We start from the raw sequence: 19,473 nt of genomic DNA, 5'->3' as shown, positions 1-19,473 counted from the left end.
GGTAAGTGTTAGAGTTAGGGTTAGGGTTAGGATTTAATAAAATTTTGCGTCCCGTTATGGTTGCAGAAAGAATACGCGTGCGGCACAGTGTCGACAATCTGTAAATAAATATTTTCCCTGCAATGAATCACGTCTTAATACTCCGTTGGTGAGCGACAAGTGATTGGTATTTCACCGAACGCAAGAAAAGGAATCCTATCTGATTGGCTAGAAACCGATCGCTAGATCGCTCAGTGATGAAGTATAAACTCAGATGTAGAGATGTATTCAATTCTATTTAAATCAAAATACCATTATTGACGCCGATAAAGAAAGTTGTATAGTGTTTCACTGTTACATCACTACTTCTACGGCGAAATGATCTCTTTCTAACGACAAAATTTACAGTAGAATAAGTGTTAATATATCCTTTTTCGACGTTATGAATATTGATGATTCATGAATATCAATGAAGTCAGAGGTCACATACTGTTTTCATATTAAATAAGGAAGGCGTGGCTAATTAGCATATTCACGTTCATGAATAGTAATGACTAAGTTTCAAATGTTTTTTTCTGGTTATCTTTAATCGTATCATCTTTAATTACGTAGTCTTTAATTGCGTTGTATATATTTAAATATTTTTCGCGCTGCGAGAAAGTTTAAAATATATATTCGTGGAATATTTTGTTATCGTGAATTAATAACAGTATAGTGTTTAAAATACACAAAATAATTTATTGTACATATATTACCAGAGCTTTTTACATGACATTAACTCGCACCTTCACCAGGCCTGCGCCGTAGCCAGTGGGTTCGAAGGGTTCGATCGAACCCCCTAAAAATTTCAGGGAAAAAAATGAGAACATGGGAAATGTGGGCGAAATGGCCATTTTATCATGAAAATTATAAGCTACGCACGCATATGTCCAGCAAATTTTAGGATCAGATCAGCTGGAACTTTTGAAAATCCCCCGACGTGCGGTTTTTGTATGTGGAAAATTTGAATATAATGATGACTTAATTAAGTGCAATAAATAGCCGAGTCTGTGTCTCATCTAGATTTGAAGATTTTTTTAAATTATTTGGTGTGCAAAAAACATCCGGAAGATTCAAAAAGATTCAGAGATGAAGAAATTGAGATAAATTTGATTTTATTTGTGATATAATATATTGAACCCACAGGGCCGGATTTACCATTGGTCCAGATGGACCCGGGCCTCAAGCCCCAAAAATTTGGGGGCCCCAAATTGCCCTGCACATCTTCCCATTCAGCCCATGCTTTGGGCCATTAGGGTAGCTTTGTAAAAATGGTCCATCAAATAACAATATTCACCTTCATTTTGGGCTAAAATAGTCTGCAACTCCCCTCAACTCAAAATTTTAATGCTTCCACCGATCACTGTCGATCTGACGGAAACCAATACTTTGCCACTTGAGAGCGCATGCCTTTCTCAGGGTAGCGGTGAGTTTGGGGGCCTCCAAATTTTGGCCTGGCCCAGGGCCCCCAAAAAGGTAAATCCGGCCCTATGAACCCATATATTCCTGATATTAAAGTAAAAATGGTGCACCAAATGCCTTCAATTGGGACTTCATTTTTAAAATTTCTTCCAATTTTGATGGGGGCACATCCCCCCTCAGACACTCCCCTGTGCCTTGCAAGTGCTCCCCAATGCCCGTCTTTTCGCATGCATAATTTCAGAATAAATTTCAGAAAAAACAAACACCCTAACTTCGGGCCTGTTCCCACTGTTTCATGCTGTTAAAATGGCCTTGAGACGGGCAAGTCTAAACTAATACAGCATATCGTTTTGGATTCTAATTCTTTGGATCCAAACAACGTAATAAAAGAGGTGGTGGCCTTTGTTTATATAGATCATATCTTGTACCACGTGAAAAATGGTCTTTCTTGGGATAAAACATCCAGATCATACTGAGAGTATTTTGGCCTCCGGATTCATATATAAATGAGTTGAATAGTTTTTATGATGCTTTGGTTTCCAATGTATTAAACAAGATATGACAAACTATTGTTTGTAATGGGAGATTTTAATATCAATTTACTGAACATGTTGAACGAGGACATCCACAGTCAAACCAATGATATTGTTCAATTTTGTTTCGAACAAGTACCGCATAACACTAAACCCGAAACCAAAATTTCTTATACCAAAATTAACATCTATGATCATGACAATAACGCGGAACATTGGGACTGAGCTCTCATAACAATTAAATGGGCCTTTTTCAAATTCCTAGTTTTAGTTGTAGTTTTGGTCACATGGTTTCCCATTGTCGTAGCTCTCGTTGTTTTCAATAGCTGTGTCGCTATCCTTTGCAGTAGTATATGTTTAATTGTGCTACATACGAACAGCTTTGAATTCATTTACTTTGTAAATTAACTAATTTGATGATAATCGTCTTTGTATCCAGTTGTAAATTTTCAACGACGTGTCACATTATGCGGTACTACATGGTACCGTTATGGATAGCCATATACCACTAGAAACTATTTTCTTAATTCTTATTTTTTATCTGTCTTCGGAATTAGTGGTAACAGGTGAGTACATATAAATGCAAACAATTTTTGATTATGGTCATCGTGTATAATAACAGTTAGGGTTATGATTGGTTATTGCGATGGTGATCCTTTAGCATTAGAATTAGCATTGTGATCGCAGTGGTGGCCACTACTTTAAAGAGACCTGCAATGTACATGATGTTAAAAACAAACACGTTTAGACTAAGCTACTTTTTACATACTTGCAAAAATAGGCACAAAATTGGGCAGGGTTATAGTACCTCCTTAAGGGATCTAATCACATGTAATATTAAAACTAAGTAAGAATTAACGACTTAAGTGTCGATATATGCTGAACTTAGGAAATGCCGATGACATGTAAACGAAAGTGCCTTCTTTCGGAAGCCGACCCCTCCCCCTTCTAGAAACGTAAGTATGAAATGTTGAGAATTTCAACCCGTAAGATTAACTTTGACCGATATTTTAAATAGTTTTAACAAACATAATCAGATTTTTGACACCTCGTCCCCCCCCCCCAACGAGAGGACTTTCATTTACATGACGTCATCGAACTTGTTCGCAGGGCAGATTGCATGAATTGAGAGCAGCATCGCTCAGGCAAATCCCACAGACTTACATGTGGATATTTTGAATTTTGAAACTGGCGCTATTTCGTTATTTTGCTTTAAATTTATTCTGGCACCAAACATTTTTAGAAAGATCAAATGTAAGAATACATACGGTATTGGTCATAAGTCTGTGAAAAGTAGCTTTGGAAAAAAGCGTAAACCTATTTTTAAACCAGTCTGGACAGTCGTTTAATTTCAACACCAAAAACGTAACATGTTGAAAGAATATGTAAAGTTGTGATTACCTTCGAATGAGGCGGTACTTGCGCCATTTATTTCGTCGCGTGTTTTATGACTGGCAACAACAAATATGGCCATTCGTTTTTGATTATTGTTCCCCATTCTGAAACTGTTGCGGGGATTGAATTTCGCTGTGACGCCGGACAGGATCCCACACGTGGAGCTAATTACAGCAACTGAATCGGCAACAAAACAAAACAAATTGGACATATGTACTGTTGCTCTAGATAAGTCTGATTATAATGATAAAGCCAAGACCCTGTTGAATGATACCAAGGTGTACGAACCGTTAAAAAGAGACCATAGGGCAGTATACATGAAGAGTAATCGACAGTCTTCAACAGCTGTTGGAAAAGGCTGAGGTCATAGACCGTATCCATTACCATAAGCTGTACCCAGCCGAGACAGTACCGGCTTTTTACGGTCTATATAAGGTTCACAAACAAGACATATCATTCGGCGTGTTTATACTCAGCGTACGGCATTTTGACCCGCTATTTTCCGGGCACAAAATACTGATCATAATCCGGCCACCGTTACCCAGCTTGTTTCTACTGAGACCAGAAAGCCGTGTCTCGCACGATGCACTGAGCGTACGGCTTTTTGACCCGCTATTTTCCGGGCACAAAATACTGATCATAATCCGACCACCGTTACCCAGCTTGTTTCTACTGAGACCAGAAAGCCGTGTCTCGCACGATGCACGGCATTTTTTCCTGTAAACCGGAAGTACGGAAAACAGATTTGACGGTTGTAGGCCTATCCTAAATTTAAATGTCCACGCATGGCAGCTCATGGCATATGACCTACAATCACAATTTAGTATTTTTGCAACACGCATGACCTCGACCCGGCAACCGATCACACGGCTCGTTTCTACTGCGCGGATTACACGCTTTGACCCGGCATGATCCACCTCAAGAGGTGGATCACGAAAGGCGAGCACATGACCCGGCATGACACGGCAACCGATTACCCAGATCGTTTCTACTGGGCTTGTTACCCGGTATGACCCGGCACGGCACGACATGGCACGGAATTTGGCCCTCAGTAGAAACACGCAGATTGAGACCTATAGTCAGTTGCATTGACTCTGTCACCTACAATGTATCAAAGTATTTGTAAGCTATTATCAGTCCCTTAGTTGGCAAGTCTCTGTTGATTAAATTGATAAGCTTAAGGACATTCAAGTGGAAGACGTTTCGGCACTGTTCACTTGTGTTCCTCCTGTCGGTGCGGTGGAAGTAGTTAGCGATATTTTGCTCGCCGATACATCTTTAAGTCAGCGCACAAAGCTTTACTGTTGATCAAATTTGCTCCCTGTTGGAACTCTGTCTCAATTCCACCTATTTTGTGTATGACGGAAACTTTTTCAAGCAGAAACATTGGATGTGATATGGGTTCGCCACTTTTGCCGATCGTCGCAAACTTGTACATGGAACGGTTCGAGCAGCTAGCACTTCAATCCTACAACGTTACCCCACCAACGCATTGGTTTTGTTATGTGGATGACACGCTGGTGAAGTTAAGGAATAGCGAGCAAACCCCTTTCTTCGAACACATCAACACTGTAGACAATAACATCAAGTTTACGCAGAAAGGTGTGCAGGATAACAAACTTCCTTTTCTCAATTGTCTGGTCACAATCGAGACCAATGGATCGCTGAGTAGTGTACGGGAGCAGCCTTAACCGAGGAGAAGCGAGCAAACCCCTTTCTTCGAACACATCAACACTGTAGACAATAACATCAAGTTTACGCAGAAAGGTGTACAGGATAACAAACTTCCTTTTCTGGATTGTCTGGTCACAATCGAGAACAATGGATCGCTGAGTACCACCGTGTACGGGAGCAGCCTTAACCGAGGAGGGGACTACGCCACAACCTGTCAAGGGCCTACGACGCAGCCATCAAACGGGTTCCTCGACGACTTTCCCCTGACGTCACTCCAATCGAGTCACGGGTAAACACTTCAGCACCTGACGATGCGTCTCGGATGAGACGTGATACTGTAGCCAACTCAAAACAGTAAGTCCAGATGAACAGTTTGATATTTAATTTTAATATTTTTAAGTTCCCCATTCTCTTGAAAGTATACTTGTCAAAATTGAAATCTAGTTTGCTAACAGAATGATGGCAAGGTCAAAAGCAGAAGATCGAACAGTGGCGGGTATTTTTGTTTCCTTGCTAGATTATATTATTTACACAGATTCTATTACGAGTCTTGACGGTTGTATTTCCTTCTGTATTAATTATCAGCCATGTCCATACATATAACCGACATCAAGTTAGTAGGATCTCCAGATGAAGCCCCAAATGCAGGAAGAGTCCAGGTGTATGAGCAAAACCAATGGAAGGATGTATGTCATGATGAAGACGACTGGTTGTGGGATAAAGATTGGAGTATCACAGAAGGCATGGTGACATGCAGACAACTAGGATATACAGGAACAGCAGTGAAAAGGAAAGGTGGATTCGGAAATGGAAACAGTGAGAATGCCATTGATTCCATTGATTGTGGTGGAGGTATGTCGCCACAATATGAATTACATTTGAGTATGTGCATATAGACCTAGGACATTGTAATTGTAGTATTTTAAATATTTGGGGTTTTTTGAGGAAATACACTACATAGTCAATAAGCAAATACCTATATATATAACATAAGACACGCACTTCATCACCTTCTACCACTCCTACGTATTTTTCTATAGACGAATTAAATCTTTTTGAATGTACTTTTTCGAATGGGCTGGATGATGAAACCCAATGTTCTAACGGCAACGATGCGGGTGTTATTTGCACTGGTAAGCTGTAAAAAAACCAATTATTTTATTTCATTATTTATTTATTTATTTATTTATTTATTTATTTATTTATTTATTTATTTATTTATTTATTTATTTATTTATTTATTTATTTATCACATAACATAAAAGGTTTAAGTAAATGATTGAATTTGGCGCTTTATAAAAGTAGGACTTAAAGGTACAAACTTAAATATGCAACTAAAAAGTACAAAACTTTTGTCACTTAAAAAATTACATCTTAAATTTACACCAGATGATGTCGTACATTGAAACGAATTTTGTTGACTTAAATAATAAACATTTAAAAAATACCAAGTTAATTGCAACCAAGCATTTAAAAAAAAGGTGTGTTGATTTAAATGAGATTATAATGCATGAAGAGTGAAGAGATTTCACAAAATTGGCACAGCGATGCAAAGAGTCTTTATTATTTAAACGCCCCATTTACTACACCTGAAATATCCTGATCTTTTTATGAGTGATAAAATCATCACTAATTTAAGGCTATTCAATATTTCATTTCAAAGATCTGCCTCATATTTGTCCCCTTAAAAATCTGAAGTGCTGAATCATAATAAAGCTAAATTTATTTCCGTTTTTAATGATGAGGAAGTCTGCTTTGGGTACCTGCTTGCAGGTGTTTAAGGCGTAGGCAGCTTTCAACCTTCGGTCTCGATTACACGACTCTATCAATGTTGTTCATCTAAATTAGATGTGACTAATTTTATCATTACTTTATTGTCATTTTACTACATATTTACTTATATTTAATACAACGTACCATATTATGCAGAGTGTAATAAAATAAATAATTGTAAAGTAAATAAAAATCTTTTGTGATTTTCATTTACATCTTTTCCCCTCTTTTTTTAAAGTACCTGGATACCTAGGGTGTTATGTAGACGATGAATATAGAGTTCTACCTGATGCAATGCCAAAGCTTTATAGCAATAACATGATGACAGTAAAGATGTGTGCTGATTTCTGCCTCAATCAAACTACGACCATGCGATATGCTGGTGTTCAGTTCTCAACCGAATGTTTTTGTGGCATTGAAAGCAGAGACTATACAAGAGTGGGAAGGAAACGGGACAATGAATGTGATATGACGTGTAGAGGAAATCCAGATGAGATATGCGGCGGAAGATGGAGAATGTCTATCTATGACTGTAAGCGTAAGATTTTTCTATATCTAGACCACTTTAAATTCCAGTTTAAAAAGATCTATTTACTGTCGAGTTGGATTTGTTTTAAACATTATTGAACGTGACTTTCACAATGTGCTTTAATTTTGCATTATTATTATTAGTATTTAGTACATAGCATTATTATTATCATTATTATTATTATTATTATTATTATTATTATTATTATTATTATTATTATTGTTATTATTATTATTATTATTATTATAATATATTTTTGTCCTTGGACTCTATAAAGCCGAAACACGAAAGAATGCTATTTAGACGGAAGCCATGTTTTGTACTAACCGAGGAATCGAGGGACATACTTAATACGTAACATGCTTAATATGTATCGATCTTTGACAACAAATTTGTGCTATGACCTTGATATCAAGTTCAGGCCCAAAAAAAATCGTCATAGGCCCAAGAAGTCCCCTTTTTGACCCAACGCGAGCGAAATATAGGGTTTTTATGCCTTTTGGTCAAAAAAAAAAAGTCTACTTTTTCCAAATCAGCCCTCCCCCAAAAAAAAAAAAAAAAAAACCTGGTTACGGGCCTGATCAAGTTGAACATTTAATTGTTCTCATCTCTAGTACTTGGAGGAAAATGTAGCGATCCATCACCACCACACGGTTCTACAGTGGAGCAAGATTTCTCTTTTGGAAAGTGGGTGACATTTGTGTGTGATCCTGACTATGTACTTATAGGTGAAACAACATTACAGTGTGTGCTGGGAAACACACCGGATCATTGTACATGGAGTGATGAACCGCCACAATGTGAATGTAAGAGAATTGGTCAATCTATCGACAACGATAGATCACATCACGATTAGTCATTTAAGGGTACAATTAAATTTTCGCAACATTGCCCTCAAAAGTTATATTCTGCAAAAGCTTTCAAAGCCCCGCTTCGTGTTACCTATCCACAGCGCTAAATATTATTGCATATAAAATAAACTCCCAAATAACTTTGCATAATCGCCCGACCATTATTTGCACCTATTTTTGTGAAAAGGCTACCACGTTAAAGTTACTCTCGGCCGATCATTAACCTCGAGTGTAGCGGGTGCCCGGGGAGGTGTGGAGGCTAGGTGGGTAGCTGACGATGAAGCCCGATGATTTGTACTTTTTCCCTTTTGAAAATAGTATAAAGAATATGAACTCCAAACTTTCCAATGAAAATGGCACATTTGTAGAACTTGAACTTCTGGATAATGTGGAATTCAACCACAAAACAGTTCTCAGTAGATTCTTTCACACTTGCCGACGTTTGCGTCAATATCGCGTGTAAAGCACTAGGTCGCGCTGGATCACGTGATTTGGGGCCCATGGTAAATCCGACCCTCCCTCCAACAAAAGTGTAAATATGACATGTCCTATCAACTAAATCATAATTAATATTTGTCCAATCGATCATGATATAAACCAAATTTATCTGGGTAAGTTGAAATTAAGCTTTAATTTAAATCTGGTAAATGGTTAACCAGACATACATATTTTTGTTTACGGACAAAACAACGTCGCGACTGAAACATTCAATCTTCAGCTGGGTTGTGATGTAAATGACCTTGAGTACTGTAACCTCTGCGAGGAATGTCCTTTATGATTCTGTTCAAGCCATGAAAACGTTTGAATCGTGAGCATTGATGGTTTGAGCCAGGTGTGAAAAAGGCGATCTGAGTGAGGGCTGAGCAACCATATCCCCCAACTGCAGTGGAGGAGTCCGGGCAAAACTTTCCCACGGCTGGGACAGAATCATACAAGACATTCCTCGTCGATTGACATCTATGCCGGAAGTTACCGGGGCTCAAGGTCATTTGCATCACATCCTACAACAGTTGCGACACAAAATAGATGTCTGGTTGACCAGAGTTAAATGTAATCTTAATTTTAAATCTTAATTTGTCATTTTCATTGTAGCTTTATTACACTCACCACCATCTACTGCTTTGATCTCGTCTGCATCACTCGCTTCATCAAATCCATACAGTGAACTGTGGACTGGTGTATCACAGAGCAAGAAAGTGTCACAAGAACCACCTACTAGACAAAGATCAACCCATGCTATACCAATGGATGGGTCTCGAAACCCGCAACAAGCTGGCCTTTCAACAGGTATAGGTAGGTATTCATTATAGATTAATTTTTGATTTTATGTACACCTTCAATGATTTTAAATGGAACTTGGCTATCATAATGACGATGCAATGCTTTTGCTGCTCTACGTCATACTGCTTCCAATCTTTGATATTATTTAAAGTACCATTCCCTCTAGAGTGGGATTTGAGTTGTATTATCAAAAGCTTTGAATTTGATGAAGTCTTTACAAAATAGTACCAATTTGACCACAGCCTCTGGGTTGGGCTCCCGGTCATGAAAGCAGAAACAAGGTGGCTTTCACAGGTCTGAAAATATGGGGTCTGAATCATTTTTCACACTTTCATGAATTTGACTTTTAATTGGTGAACCTGATTATACTTGAAGACTGATTAGTCTTGAAAACGTTATCACTCACCAGCACTTCTGTGAAAATTGATGCACGTTGCAAGCGGGATTCTACAAACAAATTACATAACCGTTAGATGACAATGGTCTGGACAGACACTCGGTTTAAGTACCACGCATTTTGCCTTTCAGCAATGTGAAGGAACCGCTATGATTGGTCCTGCAAATCATGTGATAGCTATTCCGGATACATTTGATAGTGTTCTTGACTTTTCTGCGTGTCCTTTTTATGGCTCAGATATGTGGATGATACGTTGGCAGTGTTCAAAAGTTTAATGTCGACTCAATCACAAAACATAATCATTTCACAGGAGGCTCAGAGCCTGAGCCGAAGCTCAACATTCCTCATACTCTTGTTGTATGTCCTAATACTCTTGTTAATATATAAATTATGTGGACGGATGTCAGTACGACAAACTTAACTGTGTTCTTTTCGCTTATTATATGATTTGCTCTGTTTTCGGCTTGTTATATAGAGTATTTGTTGATCATGATTATGTTCTTCTTCATTACCATGATTACTACTTTTATATACCTGAAAGATGTTTTCAGTGATCCCAATTCAACGAGGCAAGTATTTTTCACATATTTTACGTTACGTATCTATTTTTACAGGTGTAATTGCAGGTTCAGTTGTGGGTTGTCTCCTAGTTTTAATTTTGATATTGCTCCTGTTTCTCTTTCTCATAAAATCAAGGTAATTGCTTTCATTGTTTTTATCACGATGATAAACGTTCATTTACACTTATTCGATAATTTTGTTAACAATGTATAAAATCATGAAATATTTCCAGGATCATTCTTCGATTTAATACAGGCCTATATTATGTTCCTTCTTTATAATAATTGAAAACGAAACATGCTTTTTATTACTTTTGCGTTTTATATATCTTTACAGATTAAAGAAACAACAATCAACATCACCTAAAGATATTAACTTGGTATCAAGTGGTACTCAACAAGATGTCATTTACAGCAACCAACATCAACCTGAATACGCATGTGTAACTTCAACCAACCTGTCTCAGCCTGACAAAAATGGCCCCATCCCTGAATCTTCCCCTAATGACGACTCATACATAATAATATATGCTGATGCCGATGATATTGATCAAAAACACAGCCCAAAAGATCATCCTACCACAAAGGGTACCGATAACAACGACACACAAGAAAATAGTTTGTACTACGCTACGTCGGACCAATTTACACGCCAGCAACAGCAAGATTCTGCTGATGATGATAATGGGGAAGGATGGGAGGACAATGTGGCATATATTTCTTTTGATGGCAATGCAAAGAATGAAGAGGGTTGGGAAGAAAATAGCTTGTATAGTATGGATAAGTAACATAGATGAACACAGGTAGCTAGTTAGCTACAGATGTCGTAAACAGGGTAAAAAATGAGAAGAAGAATATAATACACTTTGTTTGCGAATTCCGATCTATTCCCACTAAACCTGGAGTATGTAAGGGCCCGGCATGTGCCCGGGGGAGTCTGGAGTCACTCTCACACAAAAGTGCTACCCACCCGCGTCCGACCACCTATGAAATGCACCCTTAATGGCGAATTTTCACATAATGCAATATCCTACCCTAAATGGCGTCATGCAAAAACCATACCCTATAAAATGGCGTCAACTGAGAAATATAAACCCTAAACGTCTAAGGATTTGGCTTAAAAAGGACCCCTAAATGGCGATGCCTTCTGAAAAAGTACCCCTTTTTCAAAAAGATGTTGACGACGCTGTGTGGTGAAAAACATACCCTTTTAGACGTTATTCTTGGACGTGGGTGCGTAGCAAGTCAAGTAATGAGTGAGAGTTTAAGGGAAGCAGACCAGTGAGACCACACTTATGAGAATAAAGGCCCTGTGAGAGTCAGTGCCGTAATTTTTATATTTAGTGACAAAAAACCCTGTTCTACGGGCGGGTGTACGGCGGACCTTTCAAGTTAGTGTGTGAGCTCGGGGGTTGGACGGTACCACTTGGGGTGGGGGTCAAAGCTGCACTTTACCATAGGTAGATGACATCATGGGCTACACAAAAATGCCTGATAGCAAGTCATCGAACTTTACACAGGGTAAAATTTCAAAGTTGTGTTAAAATTGTGTTACCAACCATTCCAATGTACTCGTATTCCTCTAGTCACAAGGATTCAGAAAATGTATAGTTTGACCTATATAGGACGTACCGTTCTTGAATTATAACCAAAAAGGTCAAAGGTCACGTTTTTGGCTTATACGGGGGTCAAAAACATCAAAGTGCTCCGATTTTGCCAAAAGAGGTGTCAAAATTTTCGTTTTGATAAATCAATTCAAATAAGGATAGGATTGCACCACCTTCGATATTTCTTTACCTAGTAAAATAAGTCAAGGTCAATATGCCTCAATGGTAACAAAGATCAAAAGTGACCCTATAGTACACCCAACACACCGTCATCATCCCTATATCTTCGTGTTAAAAATTGCCGTGATAGTACGATGAATCCTCACGTTTTTCAACAACTACGCATGGTGATTTTCTTCGAGATAGGCCGTGCGACTCAGGCTAAGCATACAATTTGAGATTTTGAGAGCCTGCCACACTGTTTCTATTCTATGTTTTACGATTTTCGCATGATCAATATATGGCTGGCCGTAACCGCCACAACGTGGAGCTGCTACGCGTAGCTTACTTTTCGCTTCGCGGAGCTAAATTGACCAATCATGTTAGATCTTTTCATTACGCGGAGCCAGTGGATGCATCCTCGTTCCAGAGAGAGAAAACTCTTCCAAAATTAATGTTTACTATGGGGATTTTAAATGAATCGATTGTAAATAAACCACGACCAGTTGTACAGGATCAATACCATTGTTTGATTAGTGTATAGTCAATGTTACCTTGCATGCATGTGTCATGTGTGTGGCGTGTTTGTTTGTTTGTTTGTTTGTTTGTCTACTGTGTCAGGCCAGGATCACTGACACCCACGGTACTGATACTCTCATACTATCACGGTGATCATATTGTTGAATGTTGTTGACTTTAAAATAATCATGATGCTGTCATGTCTACAGTAGAACTCACCACGACCTTTGAAGGACTTAAACCCTATTAAAAGCTATTAAACCAAGATAACACTCAATGAAAACAGCTCAACTATGTTACATCAGATCTTCTCTGGTTAAATACACACTGCACTTGTGTCTGTTTTACCTGTGCAATGAGCAATGAGCTGGTATTATAGTTTCAGTTGGGTGAACGATTATAAAGCGAACGCAAGGTAACAATACTGTGGGCTTTTGTTTACGAAATGAGACAATAGTCTGCTTATTGTTAACCAGCGTTCTTGAAAATGAGAAGCTTAATGACTTAGAAATAATTTCTTCAAATTTTTTGGTACAAAAGTACCAATATTTCCAAACACCTAAATTAGCTAAAAATTTAGGACATGTTACAAAACTATATTTTCTAGAATTTCAGAGAATACTTTAAATATTGGCCGGTTATTTTTTACACAGTGACGTCAACTAGGCAATGGCCTATACTTCTAACATACACTATTTGTAGAGGTCACGCGTCAATGGTGAGCGCACTGAGTATTGTGTATAGGAAAACGGACAGTAACTACAGTATGTATGGCTTATACTACTAGTATATAAAGTAAATCCGAACTGGTTTGCAGTTTGATTCCGCAGGGACACCGCGCAAGTTATACAAATTAGCTCCCGGCGATACACTGCAGATCGCAGAACTGTGTGCATAGTTTACCACCACTCTGCCTAGCTATATAGTTATGTACAATACTGTATGAGTTTCTTATGAGTGCATGTCCATCTTAATAATAAGTCAGTTCGTACTTTTCATAAACTACTTTTTGAATCATAACTTTCGTGACCGAGGATATCTTGCAACTACGTGACGCTCGTCTGGCAAATTCTTAATGAATAAATTCGCTTCACGTAATGAGTAAGTCGTACTTAATTGGTCAGTTTTACCTCCGAGTAATGAAAAACTCTAACATGATCATGATTGGTCAATTTGGCTCCACGGAGCAAAAAGTCAGCGTAGCAGCTTCACGTTGTGGCGGTTGCGGCCTACCATATCAGTATCCCATATGATACCTATTTCTATTGCAAGAAAATTTTATTTGTTGTCAGGTTTTATCTTAAATACACTAACTGGAAATTAAATACACTAATTAGTGAGGACCGGTATTTTGCTGTGGATATGTTTAACTGCAATTTGCGGGTAAAAATTTGAAATCCTGGGTAAAAATTGTGATCATATTCAACTCTTTGAGAAATAATAATATAAAGGAATGCATGTGAAATCCAGCTGCGATACAATGTACATTATTGACACACTATCACTCTCTTTATCTACGGCAATAATAGAATATCGATTTCAATACATTGCTCAGTTTTGAGTTTGTAGTTGACTACTAAGCGACCTAAGCGATCGATTGCTAGCCAATCAGATAGAACTCCTTTTCTTGCGTTCGGTAAAATACCACTCGCACGTCGCTCACCAACGGAGTATTAAATTTATATTTATCGTATAGGAAGTCGACACTGTGCCCAATGGCCTTTGACCTAGATTGCCCTCTATCTCGGTAGCTGAACGCAGTACATAGGCAAAACTATATTCTTTTTCTGATTCCTGTCAACTATACGAACAATTTGCCACCATTTTATTTTTCAAAATTGGAGCAAGTTGAAATTTTTACCCATGTACAACCAACAAAGTGACATTTTACCTAAAAATGTTTTATTTGTACGATAAATCCATAACGGCAGATCATAGATAGCACAAACTATATATGCATTGTTTTAATTCTTGTGATCAAACGAGTAATTTGGTATGTCTCTCAACAAGATCGGAGAATTTTCAATTTTTTACCCTTGTATGACCTTTCGTGACCTCTAGCGGTCACCAAGGGTCAAATCCAAAATGACTCCGCGTCTTGAAATCAACACTGCACCTTGTACTTGTACTTCATGTGTCATGCTTCTACTTAAAAGTGCACAATGGCTCCCTGTTTGGGAGCTTAGCATGCTAAAGGGTAACATTTAACAGTATGCTGAAGGAGTATGTATGTACTGAACATGTCATTCAATGGAGCTCTTATTTGTCAACAACACTGCTGTTTTCTTCTTTTTTGCATTTTTTTTTTAATTTTAAAACTTCCTGATTATGTCTTCTTCAGTTTCAAGATATTGCTATTTTTGATAAATAAAAGCATGTTATTAATGTTAATCATGATGAAAGCATTCATGCAGTTGAACTCGAAATTATACTGATATTTATTAGGCCTACATCAAAATACTAGTATAAAATTGTTATGAAAAAGTTTATATAATTATTATTAGTGACAGTAAAAGTAAAGTGTACGTAGGCTTATATTATTGAATGCAACATATCATAATGTCATAATTGTATTGGCACTTCAATACTGAACAATTCTGATTTTAGAATCTGCTAGTTTATTAATTGCGAAATTCCAGGTTAAAAATCGACTATGGACTTTCAATTTTAAACGGGATTTTGAACGGGCAAAGTCCCTAACACTCACACTGTCCATCATACTTGTTTATCAATCAAATTTAACCGCAAGCAAATACAAGACGCGCTCATGCACTTACTGACGCGTTCATGCAATTTCACAACACAAAGGCCGCATACTTGTGTACCATGTAGTTATTAATGGTAATGACAGGTACCCGGAGGATTTAAACCATAACGAGATCTTGGCGACCAATCACAAGCCAGATCCATTTAAAGATGCATTAGGGGCTGTGCAATAATTATGAGCCCTGGGGGAGGGTAAAATTGGGGGGGGCAAGAAATTTTTGGCGAGCCGAAAGGGGGGCAAGCAATTTTGGCAAGCCGAGAGGGGGGGCAAGCAATTTTGGCACGCATTCACGGGGTGCCTTTTTAATAAAACGCTCTAAAAAGGCTTAGGAAAACGGTACGGAAACGCTTCAATATGCAAATTTTCCTGCTCGCTACGCTCGCAACATACATCTAGACCATTTAAAGATTGGAATTGGGGATCCCAAAATTTGGCATGTTCAAGGGGGGGGGGGCAAAGAAATTTTGGCAGGCCGAGAGGGGGGGGCAAGCGATTTTTGGCGGGCCGAGAGGGGGGCAAGCGATTTTTGGCGAGCTGTTCGGAAATTTTACCCCCCCGGGGGGGCTGATAATTATTGCACAGCCCCTTACATCATGGCCAATTTTAGTAGGCCAGATTTCCGACAATCTCATCCATAGAAGCTCATAGACAGCCGTGTTAAACATGTAAACTGCAATCCAAAGTCAGTAGTCCACTTGGGAAGCTAACAAACAGAGGGAGTATAGGGTGACTGAAAAGATCAGAATGTGAAAATCTATCAATTGTGCACACATTAATTAAATCAGAGTTTTAAGCTTAAATACAATATCCGGATTCCAGAGTATGCACAATGGGCAAGTGTACTACGGGGTAGTCTAAGATATTGCTAAAAATATTTGTATACTTTTATTTGGATCACTGATCATGCTGAGAGGAATAAAGTTTAAAACAATTTTCCAAAAACGATTGATATTTGTATTTATTTAGCACTGGTTTATAATCACCAATGCTTTATTTCTAGTTTGCTCAATTACTAGTTCTTTTAAAAATATAGAATTCAAACTCAGCTTTTCAAAATGAACAATAATTTAGGCTTTACTTCCGGCTTACTTTCAATGGTTAGTGGTGATAGTTTTTATACAAAACAATAATATATCATGCACTTCCCCTTTCTCTTTGCCGCTCTGATATTATAGAAGGGCATGGTAGTTGAAAGTATTCCTGCAAGTTTTTTTAGTACAATTGTTCCCCTTTCCTAATTGCGTCATATGCTTTTGGGATAAACTTGTGCAACATGATAATATTTCTAAAGCAACAAAGTTAATGTATTGGCCCTACTACATGACTCGTGGGAAATTTCATGTGCTATAAACTAAGAGCTACAAATAAAATTTTAAAAAGACGCCAAAAGTTTTTGACGCATAGTGTCATGTCATGTGCAGCAGAGTCATTTAGAGGTATCAATAACACGCATGGGGTAATATGACCCCCTGTCTGGGGGTAAATATGGTCCCCGTATACGAAAATCGGCTTGTAGAGAAAATTTTACCGCCACAGATCTTCTTAAAAGGGCATTTCGTGATCCACATCATAACCCCCCAGCTCCCCCCCCCCCCACCCCCCGCCACTTTCCTAAGTTGAGATTTTTATACCACTGGTTACAGTGTAGTCTATAGGCCTATAATACACATTTATCATGCACAACTCGCAAACGCAAAATCGTAATCACAGATAAATCATCCAATTAAATTACTCAGGGCACATCACAATATGCCCCTCCCCCCTCCCGTGACCACATTATTAAGCTAAGTTGTCTTATTTTTATTTTTTAATAGCTCTTGAAACCCTGTAAATATACCCGGTATTATTTAAGTTACCCTATTTGTGAAATTGTGACAGAAATACTGTTAAAAGTATAGGTAATTTAATATTGACATATTAAGGGACCGTTCACAAACACTGTAGGGCCTACTTGTTAGGGGGGGCTGATGCAAAAAGGGGGCCCCTTAAAAATTCTGACCCTCCTAACGGGGGAGGCTGAAAAAAAATACCACAAATTTTCCTGGGAAAATTGAGTTTATATGCTTTTTATATGGGGTTGACCCCCCGGGTTGACCCATAATTTTCATGTCAAAAAATTTTTGAGGTCTCAAAAGGGGGGCCCTGAAAAAATTTTGCGATGAAATTTGTTTTTGCATCAGGCCTGCCCTAACAAGTGTTTGTGAACGGTCCCTAATTCACAAAGAAATCAATTCAGTTTCAACAAAGAAAACAATTCAATTTCACACGGAAGCGGGACGGGGAGACACGCCCCTAAAATTTAAAAAACAAATCATATTAAAATTTAAAAAAAAGCTTTTTTTTTTAGCATGACAAACGAAGACACCGTGTTTTGAGGGTCCAATGGTAAAATTGCAAATATTGCCTATGCGCGACGCATTGGCACGTCAATAGCAAAGCATGGCTTCATTTGGACTAATAAGTCTCAAATAGAAATGCATGATATGTTTAGCCCATTAGAACTACAGCCCTACTACTAACAAAGGTGCCAAAAACTGAATTTGGATGATTTTTACAATTTTCTGAATGATCACAGATCCTGGATCTTTCCAGGATCTGTGGAATGATCGAGCAAATCATTGAATACATTATAGGTTGGCCCTACTTACTGCATATCTTAGCCCAATTGAGAGCCTCAGTTCCGGGCCTCAGAAAAATGCAAATAGGCCTATAAAATGAAACGTGGAGGGAAAAAATGAGCAAAAACATTGGAAATTGAAAACAGAAGAGTAATTTCAGTTGCAAAGGATAACTCGTGTTTTAAAAAGAGGGAAGAAAAAAAAAGGGGGGGGGTGAATTTATAGCAAAAAGAGGATTGGGTCCCGCTATGTTGTCCGGGCTGCTAGCCGCTACCTATTCACGAGCGCAATCCCACTACTGCTCCACATGGGGACTTTTGCCTGCTGCGTTTCCGCCCTGGGCCGATTCGTCCCTCCTTAGACAACCTGGTTGTCCTAGCCTCCGCCGAGCCAACCATATCGATGCCGAGCTTAGTGCGGACGCCCGATCGCCATAGAGCAACGACCAACAGGGCTCCCGAGCTCAAACGATCCACCAACCCTGGCCTCCAAGTAGCTGGATTACAGACGCACGCCACGGCGCCCAGCCGACATCTTGTGGGTTTTTTACGGTAGTCTATCCTGAACAAACTCTTCAACGTACCCTTTGCCAACTTTTCCTATACTATACTACAGCACATTTCGTAGTTAGCGTACGAGACTGTGGTGCGCCCTCCATATATGGAATTCAGGCCAATACAAAATAAAACATTGTTTACCTATTTACACAGTTCAAGTAGCTACTTCCCAAGCCACCTTCACAAGAGGAAACTAATTTACAATGGAGTGAAAAGGTGAAATAATTATTAGGGACCACTCACAAACATTTGTTAGGGGGCGGCCTGATGCAAAAAGGGGGGGCCTGAAAAAATTTGACCTTCCTAAGGGGGGGCCTGAAAAAAATGACCACAAATTTTCCTGGGAAAATGGAATTTCTTATGCTTTTCTATGGGGTTGACCCATAATTTTCATGTCAAAAAGGGGGGTCCTGAAATTGTTGAGGTCTGAAAAGGGGGGGGCCGAAATTTTTTTGAAAATTTTGTAGGAAGGCCCTATCAACTTTTATATTTTGACCCAAGGATTTTTTCCCAGTTTCACTGAATGACCCCTTGGTAAAATTTTCCCCAGTCTCAGCTCTCATCGAAAGACCACTAGTTTCGAACTGTTGTCCACACATCCCCGTTTCTCACGTCGAGTACCTCCCCACCCCCCCGGAAATAAGGCTCCGAAGGTGACAGCGCTGGGGTTCTACCAATGAATAACTTCTTTAGGCCTAGGGGCCTATAGGTGCCTTTTAAATATTCCTGACATACTGCAGTTACTGTCCGTTTTCCTATACACAATACACAGTGCTCTTACCATTGACGCGTGACCTCTACAAATAGCCTACG

At 38.7% G+C, this 19,473-nt stretch overlaps 1 protein-coding gene across 1 annotated transcript; it reads left to right on the top strand.

Annotated features, from left to right (window-relative positions):
• Positions 1-7,331: 7,331 nt before the first annotated feature.
• Positions 7,332-13,910, top strand: LOC140164370 (uncharacterized). The gene is made up of 5 exons (XM_072187650.1): positions 7,332-7,353; positions 7,959-8,150; positions 9,288-9,482; positions 10,488-10,569; positions 10,771-13,910. The coding sequence occupies exons 1-5, from the start codon at positions 7,332-7,334 to the stop codon at positions 11,219-11,221; spliced, it is 942 nt and encodes a 313-aa protein (XP_072043751.1). The 3' UTR covers positions 11,222-13,910.
• Positions 13,911-19,473: the final 5,563 nt, after the last annotated feature.

Source organism: Amphiura filiformis, chromosome 1 (assembly GCF_039555335.1).
Source record: "Amphiura filiformis chromosome 1, Afil_fr2py, whole genome shotgun sequence".
In the NCBI taxonomy this organism is placed as follows: Eukaryota; Metazoa; Echinodermata; class Ophiuroidea; order Amphilepidida; family Amphiuridae; genus Amphiura; species Amphiura filiformis.
Note: the sequence above shows the minus strand (reverse complement) of the source record. Positions and strands in the feature narration are given on the sequence as shown.